This window comes from Ranitomeya imitator, chromosome 2 (genome assembly GCF_032444005.1).
Source record: "Ranitomeya imitator isolate aRanImi1 chromosome 2, aRanImi1.pri, whole genome shotgun sequence".
Classification (NCBI taxonomy): Eukaryota; Metazoa; Chordata; class Amphibia; order Anura; family Dendrobatidae; genus Ranitomeya; species Ranitomeya imitator.
In genome coordinates this window covers 525,081,131-525,104,516 of record NC_091283.1, presented here as the reverse complement: position 1 = coordinate 525,104,516, position 23,386 = coordinate 525,081,131, and the positions used below count along the sequence as shown (strand labels likewise).

The 23,386-nt window shown below is 42.1% G+C and overlaps 1 protein-coding gene across 1 annotated transcript in view; it reads left to right on the top strand.

Annotated features, from left to right (window-relative positions):
* Window positions 1–23,386, top strand: part of LOC138664835 (serine/threonine-protein kinase 17A-like) — an 84,025-nt gene that overhangs the window by 44,654 nt on the left and 15,985 nt on the right. The window contains exon 2 of the mRNA XM_069751825.1: window positions 15,440–15,652. Coding sequence (XP_069607926.1) covers window positions 15,440–15,652 — 213 coding nt within the window. The remainder of the gene's footprint in view (window positions 1–15,439; window positions 15,653–23,386) is intronic.

Genomic DNA, 23,386 nt, shown 5'->3' with positions numbered 1-23,386 from the left:
TTTAGTTAACTGCCCATTTCCAAGCAAACAGTTTTCTTTCACTTCTGTAAACAATGAAATTGGGGAAAGACATCTGTCATTGTACATGGTGGGACTGTCACTGTTTGGACTGTTACACAGTGGAAGTCGTTGTTATTACTTTCAAACGTAATGCAAACGCGTTTTAAGGTACCGTCACACTCAGCGACTGCAGCGATATTATTATTATTATTTATTGTTATAGCGCAATTTATTCCATGGCGCTTTACATGTGAGGAGGGGTATACATAATAAAAACAAGTACAATAATGTTAAACAATACAAGTCATAACTGGTACAGGAGGAATGAGGACCCTGCCCGCGAGGGCTCACAATCTACAAGGGATGGGTGAGAATACAGTAGGTGAGGATAGAGCTGGTCATGCAGCGGTTTGGTCGATCGGTGGTTACTGCAGGTTGTAGGCTTGTCGGAAGAGGTGGGTCTTCAGGCTCTTTTTGAAGGTTTCGATGGTAGGCGAGAGTCTGATGTGTTGTGGTAGAGAGTTCCAGAGTGGGGGTGATACGCGAGAGAAATCTTGTATACGATTGTGGGAAGAGGAGATAAGAGGGGAGTAGAGTAGGAGATCTTGTGAGGATCGGAGGTTGCGGGCAGGTATATATATATATATATATATATATATATATATATATACATATATGTATATACATATATGTATATATATATACCTGCCCGCTGTTACGTCACTGGATCGCTCCTGCATCGTTCTGGAGTTGCTGTGTTTGACGTCTCTACAGCGACCTAAACAGCGACGCTCCAGCGATCGGCTCGTTGTCTATATCGTATATATATATACGATATAGACAATGAGCCGATCGCTGGAGCGTCGCTGTTTAGGTCGCTGTAGAGACGTCAAACACAGCAACTCCAGAACGATGCAGGAGCGATCCAGTGACGTAACAGCGACTCACTTAACGTTCTCGCTGGTTGTTAGCTCCATGTAAAACATTGCTGGCATTGTTGCTTTTGCTGTCAAACAAGACGATAAACGCCGACCTGTATTCTGGACTTCTAGCTCCGACCAGCGATGTCACAGCGGGATCCTGATCGCTGCTGCGTGTCAAACACAACGAGATCGCTATCCAGGACGCTGCAACGTCACGGATCGTTGTCATTCTTGTTGTAAAGTTGCTCAGTGTGACGGTACCTTAAGAGTCTTTATTATGACTGCAATATCCAGATTTCCTATGGCTGTATGAATTGTACTTAGATTACCATGGATCCCTATGGTAATCTCAATTAAAGTACTCTCCATAGAATCCAGTCACATTGTGAATTGAATAACCATAGCGGTGCAGTATTTACACTATGAAATACAACGGGTACAGAAAATATTCAGAAGCCTTTAAATTTTTCACTCTTTGTTTCATTGCAGCCATTTGGTAAATTTAAAAAAAAAAAAATCATTTTTTCACATTAACCCCTTTCTGACCTCGGACGGGATAGTACGTCCGAGGTCAGATCCCCTGCTTTGATGCAGGGCTTCGCGGTGAGCCCGCATCAAAGCCGGGACATGTCAGCTGTTTTGAACAGCTGACATGTGCCCGTAATAGGCGCGGGCAGAATCGCGATCTGCCCGCACCTATTAACTAGTTAAATGCCGCTGTCAATCGCAGACAGCGGCATTTAACTACCATTTCCGGCCGGGCGGCCGGAAATGACGTCATCGCCGACCCCCGTCACATGATCGGGGGTCGGCGATGCTTCAGAATGGTAACCATAGAGGTCCTTGAGACCTCTATGGTTACTGATCCTCGGCAGCTGTGAGCGCCACCTTGTGGTCGGCGCTCACAGCACACCTGCAATTCTGCTACATAGCAGCGATCTGATGATCGCTGCTATGTAGCAGAGCCGATCGCGTTGTACCTGCTTCTAGCCTCCCATGGAGGCTATTGAAGCATGGCAAAAGTTAAAAAAAAGTTTAAAAAAATGTGAAAAAAATAAAAAAATATAAAAGTTTAAATCACCCCCCTTTCGCCCCAATCAAAATAAATGAATAAAAAAAAAATCAAATCTACACATATTTGGTATCGCCGCGCTCAGAATCGCCCGATCTATCAATTAAAAAAAAGCATTAACCTGATCACTAAATGGCGTAGCGAGAAAAAAATGCGAAACGCCAGAATTACGTTTTTTTGGTCGCCGCGACATTGCATTAAAATGCAATAACGGGCGATCAAAAGAACTTATCAGCACCAAAATGCTATCATTAAAAATGTCATCTCGGCACGCAAAAAATAAGCCCTCAACCGACCCCAGATCATGAAAAATGGAGACGCTACGGGTATCGGAAAATGGCGCAATTTTTTTTTTTTTTTTTAGCAAAGTTTGGAATTTTTTTTCACCACTTAGATAAAAAATAACCTAGTCATGTTAGGTGTCTATGAACTCGTAATGACCTGGAGAATCATAATGGAAAGTCAGTTTTAGCATTTAGTAAACCTAGCAAAAAAGCCAAACAAAAAACAAGTGTGGGATTGCACTTTTTTTTGCAATTTCACCGCACTTGGAATTTTTTTCCTGTTTTCTAGTACACGACATGCTAAAACCAATGATGTCGTTCAAAAGTACAACTCGTCCCGCAAAAAATAAGCCCTCACATGGCCAAATTGACAGAAAAATAAAAAAGTTATGGCTCTGGGAAGGAGGGGAGTGAAAAACGAACACGGAAAAACGAAAAATCCCAAGGTCATGAAGGGTACACTCCGCACCCCATCTTGACTGAAAAAAAAAAACAGAAATTAAATTTTTTTGCAAATTTAATAAAAAAGAAAAACTAAAATATCACATGGTCATAAGTATTCAAACCCTTTGCTCAGACACTCATAGTTAAGTCACATGTTGTCCATTTCCTTGTGATCCTCCTTGGTCTACTCCTTCATTGGAGTCCAGCTGATCTTTTTTTTTTGTGATCCAAAACTGATAGGACTTGATTTGGAAAGGCACACACCTGTCTATATAAGATCTCACAGCTCACAGTGCATGTCAGACCAAATAAGAATCATGAGGTCAAAGGAGCTCAGAGACAAAATTGTGGCAAGGTACAGATCTGACCAAGGTTACAACAGAATTTCTGCAGTTCTCAAGGTTCCTAAGAGCACAGTGGCCTCCGTAATCCTTAAAAGGAAGAAGTTTGGGACCACCAGAAGTCTTCCTAGACCTGGCCACTAACTTAAGTTCCCTGACCCTGGTATTAATCTCAACAGCTGCCATCTTTAGCTCTTCCCGGCACCGCTATGGACCCGCGCCAGCATCTTGTGACCGCAACTTCTAAGTGACTGGAAGTCAGAGGTAACAGTTACAAGTTACTCTCAATACAAGTCTATGGGAACTTCGTTCTAGCCCTCATAGACTTACATTGAGTTGTGACTTCTGGCTTGCCCAGAAAAAACCCTGGAGCGATCTGGCAGGTCACAACTTGTAGACGACGACCGGAGCTGCACCAATAACAGATGAAGACGGCGGCTGGTAAGTATAAGGGTATGTGCACACGTCAGGTTTTTTTCCTGACAAAATCCGGAGAATATGCCAGAAAATCGCGTTTTTTTCCGCGCGTTTTTCTCACGTTTTTCTCGCGTTTTTTGCGCGGATTTTTTTGCGGATTTTTTGCGTTTTTTTTTTTTTTTCCTGAATGCATGAAATCCGCAGAAAATCCGCAAAAAGAATGAGCATGGCCATTCTTTTTGCGGATTGCGTTTTTTTTGCGGAAAAAAACGCATACATCTGCACAAAAAATGCGGAATGCATTCTAAATGATAGGATGCATAATTTGAGCGTTTTTTATGCGGATTTATAGCGTTTTTATCGGGAAAATCCGCAAAAAAAAACGCGAAAAATCCGGACGTGTGCACATACCCTGAGACTAGAGGCAGGGAACTTAGATTAATGGAACCACTCCAGCGGTAAAATTAACAAAAAACGCTGTTGCTTTACAATTTTATTGAAATCAAAGTGGAAAAGTTATTTGTATCCAAAATGTCCACAAAGGCATCCTTATAATTTAAAGCTCATCGGTCCCATTGCAAAATCTATGTAAATAGGGTATCCCCAACTGTCACGTCATTTATAGTACTGCGCTGTGGCATAGGGGTTATTGGGCCTCTGCTGCCAATGTACTCCTTATAGATATGCCCTTGGCTACATATATAACAGCCTTTTTTCATGAAAGATCTCCAGAAGCACCATGTTAATGTTAATTTTCAGCAGTTTTGCAGATTGCCTGTTTGGAGCTACATATGCATTACATATTGGGCTGCTTTACAAGATCTGTAAGTGTATGGGCCGATTTAGGCAGCTGTAGCCATTGGAGAGGGCTTACATTATGCAGTAAGGGGCTAATGTCACCATTCAGCTTATGAGGTTACTCCAGGCCCTGTGTACTACCTGTGTGGCTGGCACCCTCCTCCAACACCTGTATCTACTCAGCTATTCTAGTAAATACTCAGCAATCCCACTGGCTCCACTCAGAGATAAGGTCTGTCCTTCTAGGTGGTGGAGTCAGTCTGCAGCATGCCTGGGCATCTCAAGGTTATCTGTAAGTACCCTGCCTGATCTGTAGCCAACAGCTAGATAACAGTGATAATGACTTTGAAGTGGAGGATTACAGGTAAAGCATTGAGTCACTAAATAACATTATATCCACACTAAAGGCCCCTTCACATTAAGCGACGCTGCAGCGATACCGACAACGGATCGCTGCAGCGTCGCTGTTTGGTCGCTGGAGAGCTGTCACACAGACCGCTCTCCAGCGACCAACGATGCCGGTAACCAGGGTAAACATTGGGTAACTAAGCGCAGGGCCGCGCTTAGTAACCCGATGTTTACCCTGGTTACCATCCTAAAAGTAAAAAAAACAAACAGTACATACTTACCTAACGCTGTCTGTCCTCCAGCGCTGTGCTCTGCACTCCTCCTGTACTGTCTGTGTGAGCACAGCGGCCGGAAAGCAGAGCGGTGACGTCACCGCTCTGCTTTCCGGCTGACCGACGCTCACAGCCAGTGCAGGAGGAGAGCAGAGCACAGCGCCGGGGACAGACAGCGGTAGGTAAGTATGTACTGTTTGTTTTTTTACTTTTAGGATGGTAACCAGGGTAAACATCGGCTTAGTTACCCGATGTTTACCCTGGTTACCAGTGAAGACATTGCTGGATCGGTGTCACACACGCCGATCCAGCGATGTCCACGGGAGATCCAGCGACGAAATAAAGTTCTGGACTTTCTTCAGCGACCAACGATCTCCCAGCAGGGGCCTGATCGTTGGTCGCTGTCACACATAACGATTTTATTAACGATATCGTTGCTACGTCACAAAAAGCAACGAAATCGTTAACAATATCGTTATGTGTGAAGGTACCTTAAAGGTACCTTCACACTAACCAACTTTCCAACGAGAACGACAGCGATCCGTAACGTTGCAGCGTTTTGGATAGCGATCTCGTTGTGTTTGACATGCAGCAGCGATCAGGATCTCGCTGTGACATCGCTGGTCGGAGCTAGAAGGCCAGAACTTTATTTGGTCGTCAGGTCGGCGTGATTCGTCCTGTTTGACAGCAAAAGCAACGATGCCTGCAATGGTTTTTCATGAAGCGAACAACCAGCGAGAATGATAAGTACGTCACTGGATCGTTCCTGCATCGCTCAGCTGTTGCTGGTGTTTGACGTCTCCTATCGACCTAAACAGCGACGCTGTAGCGATCGGCTCGTTGTCTATATCGCTGCTGCAGCGATCGGCTCGCTGTCTATATCGCTGCAGCGTCGCTCAATGTGACGGTACCTTAATCCAGTGTTTCCTTTAACATACATGGAAATCTGGGTGCTTAAAATCCAAAAGTCTGCAAGGTGTAGTTTTCTACATATTGTTAAACTGCAACTCCCAGCATGCCCTGATAGATGACATCTTTGTTATGAAATAAGTTTCATAAAAAAAGGAGCCAAAATAATTCCAAATGTTCACCAGGATATTCCATCCATGTCTTTTATTAGCATCCTGGATAGGACCTGTGCACAGTATATACCGTATGGGAATAAACATACTAGAAATAGGAGGAAACCAATATGGCTAAATAGAGCTGTAAGGGTCGCAATAAGGGTCAAAAAGAAAGCATTTAGAGAATTAAAGGAAGTAGGCAGTGATGAGGCATTAAATTAATACAGAAAATTAAATAAATTCTGTAAAAAGCAAATCAAGGCAGCAAAAATTGAGACAGAGACTTATTGCCAGAGAGAGTAAAAATAATCCCAAAATATTCTTTAACTACATAAATAGAAAACTAAAAAGTAAAAAGAAACTAAAAAATGATAGTGTTGGCCCCCTTAAAAATAGTCTGGGTGAAATGGTGGATGAGGATGAGGAAAAAGCCAATATGCTAAATTACTTTTTTTCATCAGTATTTACACAAGAAAATCCCATGGCAGACAATATGATCAGTGATAACAAAAATTCCCCATTAAATGTCTCCTGCTTAACCCAGCAGGAAGTACGGCGGCGTCTAAAAATCACTAAAATTGACAAATCTCCGGGCCCGGATGGGATACACCCCCGAGTACTGCAGGAGTTTAGTACAGTCATTGATAGACCATTATTTTTAATTTTTAAAGACTCCATAATAACAGGGTCTGTGCCACAGGACTGGCGTATAGCAAATGTGGTGCCAATACTCAAAAAGGGGACAAAAACTCAACTCGGAAATTATAGGCCAGTAAGCTTAACCTCTACTGTGGGTAAAATCCAGGAGGGCATTCTAAGGGACGCTATACTGGAGTATCTGAAGAGGAATAACCTCATGACCCAGTATCAGCACGGGTTTACTAGGGACCGTTCATGTCAGACTAATCTGATCAGCTTCTATGAAGAGGTAAGTTCCGGACTGGACCAAGGGAGCGCAGTGGACGTAGTGTATATGGACTTTTCAAAAGCTTTTCATACGGTGCCACACAAAAGGTTGATACATAAAATGAGAATAATGGGGATAGGGGAAAATATGTGTAAGTGGGTTATTAATGGAGCACACTCGGACTGGGTCACGGTTAGCAGTGGGGTACCACAGGGGTCAGTATTGGGCCCGCTTCTTTTTAACATATTTATTAATGACCTTGTAGGGGGCATACAGAGAAGAATTTCAATATTTGCAGATGACACCAAACTCTGCAGGGTAATCAATACAGAGGAGGACAATTTTATATTACAGGATGATTTTATGTAAACTAGAAGCTTGGGCTGATAAATGGCAAATGAGCTTTAATGGGGATAAATGTAAGGTCATGCACTTGGGTAGAAGTAATAAGATGTATAATTATGTGCTTAATTCTAAAACTCTGGGCGAAACCAATGAAAAAGACCTGGGTGTATGGGTGGATGACAAACTCACATTTAGTGGTCAGTGTCAGGCAGCTGCTACAAAGGCAAATAAAATAATGGGATGCATTAAAAGAGGCATAGATGCTCATGAGGAGAACATAATTTTACCTCTATACAAGTCACTAGTTCGACCACACTTAGAATACTGTGTACAGTTCTGGTCTCCAGTGTATAAGAAAGACATAGCTGAACTAGAGCGGGTGCAAAGAAGAGCGACCAAGGTTATTAGAGGATTGGGGGGTCTGCAATACCAAGATAGGTTATTACACTTGGGGCTATTTAGTTTGGAAAAACGAAGGCTAAGGGGTGATCTTATTTTACTATATAAATATATGAGGGGACAGTACAAAGACCTTTCTGATGATCTTTTTAATCATAGATCTGAGACAGGGACAAGGGGGCATCCTCTACGTCTGGAGGAATGAAGGTTTAAGCGTAATAACAGACGCGGGTTCTTTACTGTTAGAGCAGTGAGACTATGGAACTCTCTGCCGTATGATGTTGTAGTGAGTGATTCATTACTAAAATTTAAAAGGGGACTGGATGCCTTTCTTGAAAAGTATAATGTTACAGGGTATATACACTAGATTCCTTGATAGGGCGTTGATCCAGGGAAGTAGTCTGATTGCCGTATTTGGAGTCGGGAAGGAATTTTTTCCCCCAATGTGGAGCTTACTCTTGCCACATTGTTTTTTTTTGCCTTCCTCTGGATCAACATGTTAGGGCATGTTAGGTTAGGCTATGGGTTGAACTAGATGGACTTAAAGTCTTCATTCAACCTTAATAACTATGTTACTATGTTACTATGTAATTCTATGTAATACTATGTTTCAACCCCCACTGATGGATTCTTGATTATCCCAGAGAGCAGGCTTGAAATAGCAGTCTGCAGAATAACCTTTATCTAGAGGTTGTTGAGTCTGTGAGAACCACAAAGTGCTGCTGAAGAATTGAGTTTTCCCCACTTCATTGGGTATAGTAACGGGTTACAGACAGTATTAATCACTGATAAAGAAGTATTTACCCTAAAGGTACCGTCACATTAAGCAACTTACCAACGAGAACGACAACGATCCGTGACGTTGCAGCGTCCTGGATAGCAATCTCGTTGTGTTTGACACACAGCAGCGATCAGAATCCCGCTGTGACATCGCTGGTTGTCGCTGAAAGTCCGGAACTTTATTTGGTCGTCAGGTCGGCGTGATTCGTCATGTTTGACAGCAAAAGCAACGATGCCTGCAATGTTTTTCCATGGAGCGAACAACCAGCGAAAACGATAAGTACGTCACTGGATCGCTCCTGCATCGTTCTGCTGTTACAGTGTTTGACGTCTCCTAGCGAACTAAACAGCGACGCTGCAGCGATCGGTATCGTTGTCTATATCGCTGCAGCGTCGCTTAATGTGACGGTACCTTTAGGCCGACCATAAATTTCAGAATGTTGTCAGCTGCCGGTTGTGGCCCATTCAGCCTACTGCTATCCTTCCTATCTCCTCATTCAGACATACACTCATCTTGTCTTTGTGCGTGTGTTCTCAATAGGAAAAGGGAGTAAATCGTTGCCAAAGTCTTCTGCTGGCAGCGTATCTCAGGTAGGAACAAAAGGATAGTACATGTTCAAATTGAACAGCCCAATCCTTCTAGCCTTGATATTTGCCATAAGGACAGGGGTATATAGACTAACCCCAAGCATATTAAATGGTCAGCTGGTTCTATTGAAATCCATTGATGTATATGGTTACCTCAAGCTTCTATTATTCTACATACAATTTAGTGACAAACAACTGAGAGAACACATAGGGCTGGAAATTATCTTGTCCTTACTAGCACCCATTTCTTATTTGTAAGTATGTCTGTGTCATAATACTGTATGACAACCAGAAACCAGATAAACTCCTTGGATGCCCATAATAACCTGCAGATGCCTCCTTCCCCGCAATTGTAATTCAGTTCCGGATACAGACCACCATGTATTGGTGTATATGTAATCCTGTATTCTCACAGTACCTGTAGATAGTTGGTAGGAGGCAGTGAAGTCTACACAGAGCTCTTGTTGCTACAGTGACATGTAAAAGTTTGGGCACCTCTGATCAAAATTACTGTTATTATGAACAGTTAAGCAAATTAAAGATTAAATGATCTCAAAAAGGCCTAAAGTTATAGGTGACACATTTGCTTTGTATTTTGCGCAAAAAATATCAATATAGTCATTTTAAAACTTACTCTTTAGCCACAATGATAAAGTATGTGTGAAGAAAAAAAAGAGCACAGAATTTCAGGAAAAGAACATCTTGCCAACCATTAAGCTTGGGCATTGATCAATCATGCTTTGGAGTTGTGTTCAAGCCAATGGCACGGGGAATGTTTCACAGGTAAAGGCAAGAATGGATTCAATGAAATTTCAACAAATTGTTGAGGCAAACATAACACAGTCTGTAAAAAAGCTGAAGTTGAAAAGAGGATGGTTTCTACAAATGGATTATGATCCTTAACACGTCAAAGTCCACAATAGACTACCTCAAAAAGGTGAAAGATGAAGGTTTTATGGTCCTTACAGTCCCCTGATTTGAACATCATTGGAAATCTGTGGCTAGACCTCAAAATAGCAGTCAATATATATAAACCCAGACTCATATTGCAAAGTGTCCAGGAACCATGTCCTGGCGACTGTATACAGTATAGTTCTCCAAACAATTGTTTTACCAAATAAGGAGAAGAACAGGAGCATTCAAAGTTACCATAAAAAATGTACAAAAGTTTATTGAAAAAAACTTAAAACACACATACATACATGTACATAAAAATAAAGACACCAAACGCTAGCCTCCTGTAAGACAATCAGTACCATAAATAGTAACCAACCATTAGAAAATCACATATGGATAAGAGGGTATGCCATATCCGAAACTCACACAAGGATCGATGTACAAAAGCTATCCATAGTCAATGTGTTTAGTCTGCGATCCAGAGTTCGGAGAGGACTATGGAAAAAAAAACCCTAGCACCATATTCATGACATGCCCACTGGTGTGAAAAGCAGTGATGGGTGTACCATAATAACCCTCTTACCGATTTACAGGAGATAGACTGAATTGAGTGACACCCCCGACGCGCGTTTCGCTCCAATATTTGCTCGCTTTCTCAAGGGGAAGTGCTTATTCCTCAACTAGTAGGACCTTTTATCCAGGAAATTCCGGTCACATGATCATCACGTGACCGGGAAGTCAATCAGGCTGCATGTAACCGGCGCATGTGTCTGCGGCCCTTCCCACCGCAACCACCCCGTCCAATCAGGATCCGAAGCCGCATGAATGGGAGCACAGCGTTGCCATGACTCCCAGTCACCGGCTGAGGAAACCAAGCAGCTGAACAGAGGAGGGGCGAAGCGAGGAGCAAGCAGGCGCATGCGCACTGCAGCCAAGACCCAATACACTGCAAGAGGATCCCATTAAACATTTTAACCAGTGAGTCATAGTAAAAATAGACAAAATAATCCAAGTGGACATTTATCATACAAATGGGCATCGCACAAAGAGTGAATATATACAAAAGGTGATAGAGTCCATCTGATTTTCTCATCCAGTGTGCCAGTATGAGGTCCAATTTCCAAAGATTTCAGGGACACATACAGAACTATAAGACAAAATTTAAAACACATTTAGAACAAATTAAATAAAAAAAGTGCATAAACACAATATGCAGGGGAAATGAAAACTATATAATTACAAATCTAACTATTCTACAGGAATGGGGCAAAATTAAGAGACTCATTGAGACCACTTGGTCTCACGGTACCCAGGGTCAAGATCCATTTAAGTTCGTGCTGGGCGAGGAGCTGCTTCACATTACCACCTCGTATACCCATATGGATCAAATCTATCCCCCTCACCATAAATTCTCTCAGGTCGCAGTCATGATATTTTCTGAAGTGTTTCGGGATAGTTTTTAATTGAGAAACATCCTCCACTGTCTTGGCCGCGCCAATGTCCCGCACATGTTCCCTGACCCTCACTCATAATTCTCTTGATGTTAAACCTATGTATATCAGATGGCAACTGCAAGTAGCGTAATATATCACATTTCTACTGTTGCAAGAGATGTAATGTTTTATTAGGAACTCCCTCTTGCCATCAGCTGAGGAGAAGGAGGTACTGCGCAGGACATTGACGCAGGCAAGACAGTGTCCACACGTATAACAGCCCATAGTGCGGTGCATTGAACCAAAAGGGCTAACCGTTGGTGCTACGTAGTGACTCCTAACCAGGAGATCTTTCAAGCTCCTAGCTCTCCTTGGGGTTATCAGGGGACAGTCAGACAGAAACGGACTCAGGGAGGGTTCGGTACTCAAAATCCGCCAATGTTTATTTAAGATGGCTCAAATATTGTCCCATTCATGATTGAATTCGGATATGAATCGAATGGATTCATCCGTCCTCTTTTTGTCTTTTTTGGAATACAGCAATTGATTCCGTGGTGTATTTTTGGCCCTATTATACCCATATCACACACACCGTTCACTATATCCACGCTGTTCAAAGTGTTCCCTAAGGTCATCTGCCTGTCGTTCGAAGGTCTGATCCGTCGAGCAGATCCGCCTCACCCAGAGGAACTGTCCGACCGGGACTGCCCTAATCGTGGCTTGGCTGTGCCCAGAGTTGCGTGAACCAAAGAATTAACTGCCGTAATTTTTCGGAAAACCTCTGTTTCTATAAGTTGATTCTCTCCTACTTTTAAACATATATCCAAAAAATCAATTTCGTAAGGATCACATTTATATGTTAATTTGATGTTGAAAGTATTTGCATTGAGCACAGCCATAAAATCCCCAAGCTGCTGTTCCGTTCCGCACCAAAGAAACAAAACATCGTCTATATAGCGTAACCAGGACAGCACATGGTCGGCGGCCCCCATCCTTGAACCCCCGAACACCAACCTCTCCCAAAAACCCAAAAAGAGGTTGGCATAGGCAGGCGCACAGGCCGCCCCCATGGCTGCGCCACGCTTCTGTTGATAAAAACAATCTTTAAAAGTAAAAAAAATTATGTGTCAGAACGAATTCCAGCAGCTTGAGGATAAGCTCACATAGTGGGCCGTCCAGGTCGGAGGGCCCCAGGAAGAAATGGACCGCCCGCAGACCATCGGTGTGTGCATTTGGTGTCCTTAGTTTTTTGGTGTCTGAGGCTAGCGTTTGGTGTCCTTATTTTTATGTACATGTATGTATGTGTGTTTTAATTTTTTTTTCAGTAAACTTTTGTACATTTTTTATGGTAACTTTGAATGCTCCTGCTCAAAATAGCAGTGCAGGCAAGACGACCCAGGAATCTCACAGAGCTGGAAGAATTTTCCAAGGAAGAATGGATGAAAATCCCTCAAACAAGAATCAAGACTCTTGGCTGGCTGCAAAAAGCCTTTATAAGCTTTGATACTTTCAAAACGGGCTGCTACTAGATACTAACCATGCAGGGTTCCCAAACTTTCGCATTGGCCCATTTTCCTTTTTCTAATTTTTAAAATGTTATAGATGAAAAAATATTTTTTTTTTGTCTCAAATACAAAGGAAATATGTCATCTTTAACTTAAGACCTTTTAGAGATCATTTCAACTTGTTTAACTGTTCCCAGTAACAGTAATTTTGACAAGGGGTGCACAAACTTTTACATGCCACTGTATATCATGAATTCTTTAAAAGCTCTATGATACTTTTAATCTAAAGTTTCCTGTTTATTGAGAAATGCAAAGTAATTAGCCATGTATGTAGCATGCGTGGGATGTTCACGCTTCACTGAAGACAATCTGGCTTCCACTCTGATCATGAGAAAGTTGTATAATGGTTTTCAGCATTCATGTATTGTACTCATATAACTAGAATAAGATGGTGAGAGCGAAGCATGATGGAAAACAATGGTTGTAATTATTATGGTTCATGACCTTTCCTTACTGACACTTCTATTACACAGGTCTACAAAATTTTTTTTTTTTACAGGTGCCAAGGTTTTTTGAATTTAGTTGGTTCTAGTTTTTCAAATACCGTATACACGGAGTATAAGCCGACCCAAGTATAAGCTGAGGAACCAAATTTGACTACAAAAAACTGGGAAAACGTATAGACTCGAATATAAGCCGAGTATGCATTGTCCCCTCATCCCTATCCTGCTCTTAATGGTTCCTCATCCCTATTCTTGTATGCATGGCTCTTCATCCCTATCTTGGTATGCATGGCTCCTCATCCCTATCCTTGTATAATTGGACCCATCCCCATCCTGGTATGCATGACTCTTTATTCCTATCCTAGTCTGCATAGTTCCTCATCCTTCTCCTGGTATGCATGGCTCTTCATCCCTATCCTGGTCTGCATGGTTCCTCGCCCCTATCCTTGAATGCATGGCTCCTCATTCCTATCCTTGTATGCATGGCTCCTCATCCCTATCCTTGTATGCATGATTCCTCATCCCTATCCTTGTATGCATGGCTTCTCATCCTTATCCTTGTATGCATGACCTTCTGATCCTTGTCCTGGTCTGCATGGTTCCTCATACCTATCCTTGCATGATTGGCCCCCATCCCCGCCCTGGTCTGCATGGCCCCATCCTTATCCTAGTATGATTGGTCCCCATCCCCATCCTGGTATGCATGGCCCCCATCAAAAAAATTAAAAAATAAACCATTTCTTACCTTCCTGTGCTCTCTCGTGTATTGTTCCGGTGCCAGCAGCTGCTTTAAGCAGAGCACAGCTGCCAGAATACTCACCACTCTCCACGCCGGAACTATGTGCGTGGAGGGCAGTGAATATTCATTCTTATTTAGCAGCATGCAGAGTGTCTGCTGCAGCCACCGGCTCATTTCGCTTTAGCAGCGGGCATAGGTTTTAGCTCGCAGCTGCCGACTCCTGCTCTAGACCCTAACTCTAGTATAAGCCGAGGGAGTGATTTCAGCACAAAGTGCTGAAAAACTCGGCTTATACTTGAGTATATATGGTAATTCATGCATGAAAATATGCATTCCCCCAATGCGACTTGTGTGTGATTTCAAGTAGCTTTTGGTCTATTGGTCGGTATTTTGACTCTTTAAGAGTGTCTTAGGTAATGAAATATCCCATATAAAATAATTTTGTATTTAAATTTGTAGGGTTACAATGTTATAAAAGCAACTTTTTGAAGCCAGAATTCTACTGTAATTATTAACTATTAAACATCTCAGAAATTCATATTCTTAATCAGCACCATAAACTTAATATAAACAGTTCAGACATCGTTGGCACCAAATCACTGTATACCAGTGTGTAATTGATTCCACGTGCTGGACAACACAGATATGATCACTGGCGTACACAGAGGAGAGAGGGGTACAGGGTTTTGCCATGCAGGACATGTGAACCTTCTCTTTGCTTCACTGCCCGCTCCTGTAATCAGACCTTTGCTCCTGTAGCACCCTTTATATACTTACAATATAGTTCATCTTGAGAAGGAAGGGGGTCCTGAATAGTTTCCTATTTCCTAATAGGAAAGCGATACAGCATATAAAACAGCGATTTATCATTTATTACTGCAGCAAGCTTCCAAGTAAGTGATGCATCACTGGAATTGTGGTCTCTGCCTCTACATCATGCTGCTCTCAGATGGAGTAGCAAACACCTGGTGACAAGTTTAAACATAACTAAGGCTGTACATCTAATGTGATTGGTAAAGGGCCCATGAACAAAGAGAGCTCAATCCCATGAGGTATCATAATTTAGGAAGTAGGAAACTATTCAGGACCCCCCCCCTCTCAATGGTCTCTCTTTGCCACTACATTATGCTACTCGTAGATTAGGGGGTAAATACCTGATGACAGTGGCTTTGGGCTACAGGTTTGGCAACCTCTGGCACTACTTCACTAGTTACTAGAAATGGCTGTAAAGGCTCTGGCATTTCTAGCCCCATTACCCAGTTGGGTCTTCCATTACTACTGAGAATTTCATAGAGAAATCTAGAATTATGTCCAGATGCTAATTTTTTTGTTAAAAAGAGCTAATATGATTTGTAAACCGTTTCTGTTCTTCTGTCTTAGGGGGAAGTTTGCAGTGGTCAAGAAATGTGTAGAATTATTGACCGGCAAGAAATACGCTGCAAAGTTTCTGAGGAAACGACGAAAGGGTGAAGACTGCCGCAGTAACATCATCAATGAGATCGCCATTCTCGAATTAGCTCGATTCTCACCCTATGTGGTGGACCTACATGAAGTCTTCGAGACCAACAGTGAAATAATCCTCATCATGGAATAGTAAGTAGTGACGTCTCCTGGGATTGATGTCTGTAGCTGTCACAGGGGATTCAGGGTCACACACATTTCTAGAAGTCCACCTTGCAGTTATAAATACGCTCCATGCTGTGCTAAGAACTGATGTAGGTGAAGTGTCTCGAATCTGTAACGATGGTAATCCAAAAACTCAGAGGAAATTCTTACCACATTGCTCTAACACCGTGTAGCATCTTTCTGAGAAGCGCATGTTCATGTCTGTGTCAGCTAAACCAAGGTAACCACTTCCTGCCCAGTTCACAGACGGTAATGTCTATAAAGCCCTGTAAGGCTGAAGTATATAACCTTATATGGAGCTTATGAAAGTGTCTACGAAAAAGTTGTGGTTGCACCTATTAAATGTGAGGTTTATTGCTGCAGAAAATATAATCTCTTCTGACACCATTTCTTCTTCAATTGTGTAAAGCCAAAAAGATTTCCATAAATTGTCCAAAAAGATCTGTTAAATAAGGTAGAAAGAAAAAGAGCTAAATCATATGTATAGCACTGCCACAGCTCCTGGCCAGGAAGAGACAGATTGCTAAGAACATGTTCCCTGGCCAATCCATAACAATCAGTCTGTCATAAGGCATTTTCAGCCATCAATAAACAAGTTGGGCCTTTATATTTGTCTAAAACTGAACAAAACCAACCATTTCTACTAAAATTATTTATTTTACTTATGGCGTCACCTCTGTGACTGAAACCAAAACGCTGCCAGGGAGAATAAAGTTAATTTCCTCCTGGCAGCATGGGTTTAAGTTCGGGCGCCGAGCAGGTTCAGAACGCTATTAATCTTCAGATTAACAAAATATCTGGACTTGCGGTCCCGGCACTGGTTATGTAGGATCGCAGAGTGGAGAGCTCTGGCACTCGACTCTAATAAAGCCAGACATTATAGCCGATAAATAGCCCAGACCAGTCTGCCAAGGAGTGAAAACCTCGACAAACGTGCCCTACCCCTGTATGAATTGGTATCTGCTACTTAGCGCTCAGAAGAAAATGACAAGACGCCGAGTGGCTGGCGGGAATGGATACAGGGAGAATGACAATATGGCGCCGAGCCCAGAACGTGCCTCAGCAACAAAAGCAGCTTTACCTCCACCTAACAGTGAGTACATTGAGGTTGCTTCATCAACAGAGTTATCCTCTGATCTGCTGGACAACAAAAAGCTGGCTGCTGAAGTAACAAGACTTGCCCCTGATATTTATAAGATTCTGGAGCAGACTATTCAAATCTCCCTTAACCGCTTACAGGGGCTACATCGGCAGAATTGAGGAACTGGAACAATGGGTCCTGCATTTGGAGGATGAAAATGGGCAAATAAAATCTCACCTTAAAGAAATCTCTGCATAATCTAGCCATTTGGGGCGAAAAGGTAGAGGAACTAGAGCAGGGGTCCCCAACTCCAGTCCTCAAGGCCCACCAACATGTCATGTTTTCAGGATTTCCTTAGTCTTGCCCAGGTAATAATTGCATCACCTGTGCAATGCAAAGGAAATCCTGAAAACATGACCTGTTGGTGGGCCTTGAGGACTGGAGTTGGGGACCCCTGAACTAGAGAACAGATCTAAACACAGTAATTTGAGACTTGTAGGCTAATGGAATCAGTCATTGCCTCAGAACTACAAGGACACTGCAAGAGAGAGTTGCCCCTTTCACTGGGTGTCAGCCATAGCTGCAGAGTTGAAAGAGCACAAAGTGTGGGACCTGACCTACGTTCTTACCAATCTGATCCTGACAGCCGAGTGTCAAGACTACGTCAGGTTATAATGAAAATCTTAGATGATAACCACAAAGCAGACATTATGAGAGCTTACAAGAAAAGATCTCACCCTTTGAAAATTCAAAGAATGAAGCCCCTGCTATTTGAAGATTACTCAGCTGATGTTGCCAAACGCAAGAGAGCCTTAAGCAAAATCTGCTCAACTTTGTTCCAAAGAAGAGGTTCACACTCCAATACCCTGCCGTATCAAGAATTTTCCTGAAAAACGGTTAGGTATTTACCTTCAAGTCGCCTCAGGAGGCTGAAAGGGATATGGACGCTCTCCTCTCAGAATCATCGAGACATGGAGGTAGAAAGGGAAATAAAAGTGAATGGGAAGAAGCCTGACCAAACTCAACACCAAAGGCCCAAAGACAGCATGGAGACCGGAGCAGATGACCTATCTGAAGAGCACCCACCTCAAGCAAGTTGGACATTATTTTTTTTTATACCTGTTTGGAATGCGTTTATTGTTGAAAAAGTTATGTCCATACTGGTTTACATAGCAGGAAGTGTATTACTTGCTGACATTTTTTTTATTCTTCAAGTAGAAAGCTACACTTTTCCTGCCAGTAAGGAGGGTTAATATTGCTCTCTTTATCAGTCTCAATGTTGATGTAGAGTTGCTAATGATATAGAAATGATTAAGGTTATGATGTTACAAGCACCCTGTTGGTAAACAGGTTAATCCAGCTGGGAGAAGAGTCTCCTCCACTTTTTTCTTTTCTAGTTCTTAATTTAGCTCAATATTTTGAGGTCTACCTCACCAGAAAAAGGAAAAAAAAGCAATACGTAGCACATGGTGCAGTTAGTATTAGCAAGGCACTTTACTGTAGCGTGTAAATTGTTAAGTGGTTAAATGTTAAGGTTTTGGGGTGTCCCCATCTAGTGTCTCCTTTCCCCCTTTTTTTAAAACACTCTTGGGTGCTGAGCCACGGTTTCCCTTATAATTACCATATTGTGAGCTAAAAATAACTATTAACAATGAATATTATTTATTGGTATGTAAAAGTTCTTAAATCGCCTGACAAAAGAACAAAAAGCCTGAGGCACTTCAAACACTTCTTCCCTGATATCGTTCTACTCCAGGAGACACATTTAAAAGAGGATTTTTTTGTAGACTTAACCGTTTTGGGGTAAGGAAGGTTCTGTGTTCAGCCACCCAGAAAAGACGTGCGGGTTAATGATTCTATTTTACAAACATTTCACATACACCTTGTGGACCCAAGAACATGATGACCAGGGATGTCTGATTCACATCACTTTTGAAAGTGGTGAGGAAACTTATAGTATTTATAATATATATGGCTCTAGCGGTTCCAATAAAGGTTTCTTCAAATAATTGGAACAAAGTGTTATGTTGGATGTCTCCCCATTGATGATAATTGGGGGAGATCTAAATACTGTTAACAAAATTAGAGAAGACAAGAGGGGTTGTACCCCAAAGTCAATATGAGGAGAGACTTCTCTATCTGCCCTTTTATGTAATACAGGCCTAAACGATAATACAGGCCTAAACGATGTATGGGGATGGTTACACCGTGATGCAAGAGAACTCGCCCATTTCTCACACATTCATAGTTCGTGTTCAAGGATCTTAGGATCTGACAATATACTAAACAGGCTGAAATCAATATACTGTGTGCAGAATTATTAGGCAAGTTGTATCTGAGGATTATTTTTATTATTGATCAACAACTATGTTCTCAATCAACCCAAAAGACTCAAACATCAAAGCTTAATATTTTTGGAAGTTGAATTGTTTTTTTTTTAGATTTGGCTATCTTAGGAGGATATGTTTGTGCAGGTAACTATTACTGTGCAGAATTATTAGGCAACTTAATAAAAACCAAATATATTCCCATCTCACTTGTTTATTTTCACCAGGTAAACTAATAGAACTGTACAAAATTTAGAAATAAATATTTCTGACATGCAAAAAGAAACCCCCCCAAAATTAGTGACCAATATAGCCACCTTTCATTATGATGACACTCAACAGCCTTCCATCCATAGATTCTGTCAGTTGCTTGATCTGTTTCCGATCAACATTGCGTGCAGCAGCCACCACAGCCTCCCAGACACTGTTCCGAGAGGTGGACTGTTTTCCCTCCCTTTAGATCTCACATTTTATGAGGGACTACAGGTTCTCTATGGGATTCAGATCAGGTGAACAAGGGGGCCATGTCATTATTTTTTCTTCTTTGAGACCTTTACTGGCCAGCCACGCTGTGGAGTAGTTGGAGGAATGTGATGGAGCATTGTACTGCATGAAAATCATGTTTCCCTGAACGATACCGACTTCTTCCTGTACCACTGCTTGAAGAAGTTGTCTTCCAGAAACTGGCAGTAGGTCTGGGAGTTGAGCTCCACTCCATCCTCAACCCAAAAAGGTCCCACAAGTTCATCTTTGATTATATCAGCCCATACCAGTACCCCACCTCCACCTTGCTGGCATCTGAGTCGGAGTGGAGCTCTCTGCCCTTTACTGATCCAGCCTCTGGCCCATCCATCTGGCCCATCAAGAGTCACTCTCATTTCATGAGTCCACAAAACCTTTGAAAAGTCAGTCTTAAGATATTTCTTGGCCCAGTCTTGACGTTTTATCTTATGTTTCTTGTTCAAAGGTGGTCGTTTTTCAGCTTTCCTTACCTTGGCCATGTCCCTGAGTATCGCACACCTTGTGCTTTTTGTTACTCCAGTAATGTTGCAGCTCTGAAATATGGCAAAACTGGTGGCAAATGGCATCTTGGCAGCTTCACGCTTGATTTTCCTCAATTCATGGGCAGTTATTTTGTGCCTTTTTTGACCAAAGCTCTTCTTGCGACCCTGTTGGCTATTTGCCATGAAACGCTTGATTGTTAGGTGACTACACTTCAAAGGTTTGGCAATTTCAAGACTGCTCATCCCTCTGCAAGACATCTCACAATTTTGGACTTTTCAGAGCCCATCAAATCTCTCTTCTGACCAATTTTGACAAAGGAAAAGAAGTTGCCTAATAATTAAGCACACCTTATATAGGGTTTTGATGTCGTTAGACAACACCCCTCCTCATTACAGAGATGCACATCACCTGATTTACTTACTTGGTAGTTGGCTCTCAAGCCTGAACAGCTTGGAGTAGGACAACTTGTATAAAAAGTATCACGTGATCAAAATACAACTTGCCTAATAATTCTGCACACAGTGTAGAGATCCAGGATCTGGTCATCTCTGATCACTTACCAGTAGTTATGGAAATGGCTGACAGCTTTATTAAAGGGAATGACTACATATGTAGATTTCCAGCATTTCTCACAAGGGATGATGAGTTTATTAAAACTTTACGCAACTGGTGGAGGAAATTTGAATGAGACAATAAAGAACATGAGTCCCAACCAACCTTGTTTTGGAATATAGCTAAAGTTGCACTGAGGAACAAGTTAATGTTGTATAAAGCTTCCCTAAAAATACGAACAATGGAGGGTTATGCAACCTCAAGTTCTAATGTTAGAGCCTCCTACACAGAGTTCCCACAACACCCTACACCTCAAAACAAAGAGAAATGGAACACGGCAAGAAGGGAATTTGTGATCTGTATAGACAGAAAGGAACAAATCTACCGCTCTGGACATAAAGTGGAATTGTTCTGGTTTGGTAATAAAGCAGGGAAATTGATGGCAAAACTAGCATTAGGTCCCACTCCCATATCCTCAATAGACAGACTTAGGCTACTTTCACACTAGCGTTGTACGACGCACGTCGCAATGCGACGTTGCGACGTGCCGACGCATACTGTGAATGTGCTGCACAATGGGGGCAGCGGATGCAGTTTTTCAATGCATCCGCTGCCCCATTCTGAGCTGCGGGGAAGAGGGGGCGGAGTTCCGGCCACGCATGTGCGGTCGGAAATGGCGGACACGACGCACCAAAAAACGTTACATGCAACGTTTTTTGGTTTCGACGGTCCGACGCAACCGTCACACGACGGTTGCGACGTGTGGCAAAGTGTCGCAAATGTTATTCTATGGAGAAAAAACGCATCCTGCAAGCAATTTTGCAGGATGCGTTTTTTTTCTCCAAAACGACGCATTGCGACATGCGTCGTACGACGCTACTGTGAAAGTAGCATTAGAGACAACCAGGGCAATGTCACCTCTGACCCATCAAAAAATAAATTATATATTACAAAGCTACTGTAATACACTGTATCACAATTCCTCTGTAGATATAGCGACATTGTTTTCTTAATAGCATGTCCCTGCCTAAGTTATCACAAGAACAACAAGATTTTATTAATGCTGACATAACAGAAGAGGACATAAGAGCTACTATTAAACACCTACAATAAAATGGAAAGGCTGCGGGCCCAGATGAATATAGTGGGGAATTTTATAAGGCCATAACATATCATATTCTGACAACCTTAACCACATATTACAATAACATCCTTCACACAGGGGCCGTTTCAAACAGATCCAAAGAAACATAAAAGTGATAAACAGGGGAAGGACCCCCTGGATGTGGGCTTGCTACTGTGAAAGTAGCATTAGAGACAACCAGGGCAATGTCACCTCTGACCCATCAAAAAATAAATTATATATTACAAAGCTACTGTAATACACTGTATCACAATTCCTCTGTAGATATAGCGACATTGTTTTCTTAATAGCATGTCCCTGCCTAAGTTATCACAAGAACAACAAGATTTTATTAATGCTGACATAACAGAAGAGGACATAAGAGCTACTATTAAACACCTACAATAAAATGGAAAGGCTGCGGGCCCAGATGAATATAGTGGGGAATTTTATAAGGCCATAACATATCATATTCTGACAACCTTAACCACATATTACAATAACATCCTTCACACAGGGGCCGTTTCAAACAGATCCAAAGAAACATAAAAGTGATAAACAGGGGAAGGACCCCCTGGATGTGGGCTTTAGGCCTTTTTTCTCTAGTTGATGTGGATCAAAAAATTATTTCTAAAATAATGACAGCGGTTGGCATGTTTTCTCCCACATCTGGTAGGCCCAGCACAAGTAGGATTTGTAAAGAGAAGGGCCGCAGTGACGAATATACCTAAAGTCCTGACAGTGCTAGATGCTAGCGTCCTATACAAGCTTCTATTGTGCAATCATATACTCATCCCCTCCATGAATTGGTAGGCTGTGAGTGACTGTCTTATCAGTATTTTGTACCTGTGTTGCCACCATCTTTTTTACATGGGCTGGCTGCATCCTGTAGTGCATTTGTTCAGAGAGCTGGGCAGGTAAGCGGTGCTGCCCTTTTTCAGCTGTATTAATTCTTGAATTTTTGGAGGACTTTGAGTCCTCTTTTGTGGCTTTGCTACTAAGTTCACCCATATATCACAAAAACTGATGTTAAAAAAAAAATACGAAAATACATTTTTCATGAGAACCCTACACATTACAGTGTAGACCAAAGATGGCCAAATCCACCAATATCAGCATCAGGCAACAGTCTAGTGTTTATGGAGGCCTTCCATCTCTCTCCTGACAGATGATTTTGGGGGAAAGAAGGACTCGGCCTGTTGGATTTTCCAACTCCTGTGTATCAGGGAGTTGGGAATGCTGTTGGCTGAATGATCACTTGAATGATCACTATGTTTTGCAAGGGTGCATTATCAGAAACGGAAACAACTGGAATTCTATTTGTCAGTGATTTTTTGCTTTTATTTATTTTACATACTTATATAGTGCTATTAATTCCCGCAGCGCTTAACAGACAACATCATCACTGTTCCTATTGGGGCTCACAATCTAAATTCCCTATCAGTATATGAAACCCAGGGAGAACATATTAACTTCTCACAGATGTTGTCCTTGTGCTCAGTGCTCAGTTCTAACCACTGAGCCACCATGCTGCCCTATTATTTGTAAGGGAAATGCTCTTTAATAGAGATAGTCAGTGTGGAAACAGACACAATCGGGAAACAAAAAGCTGG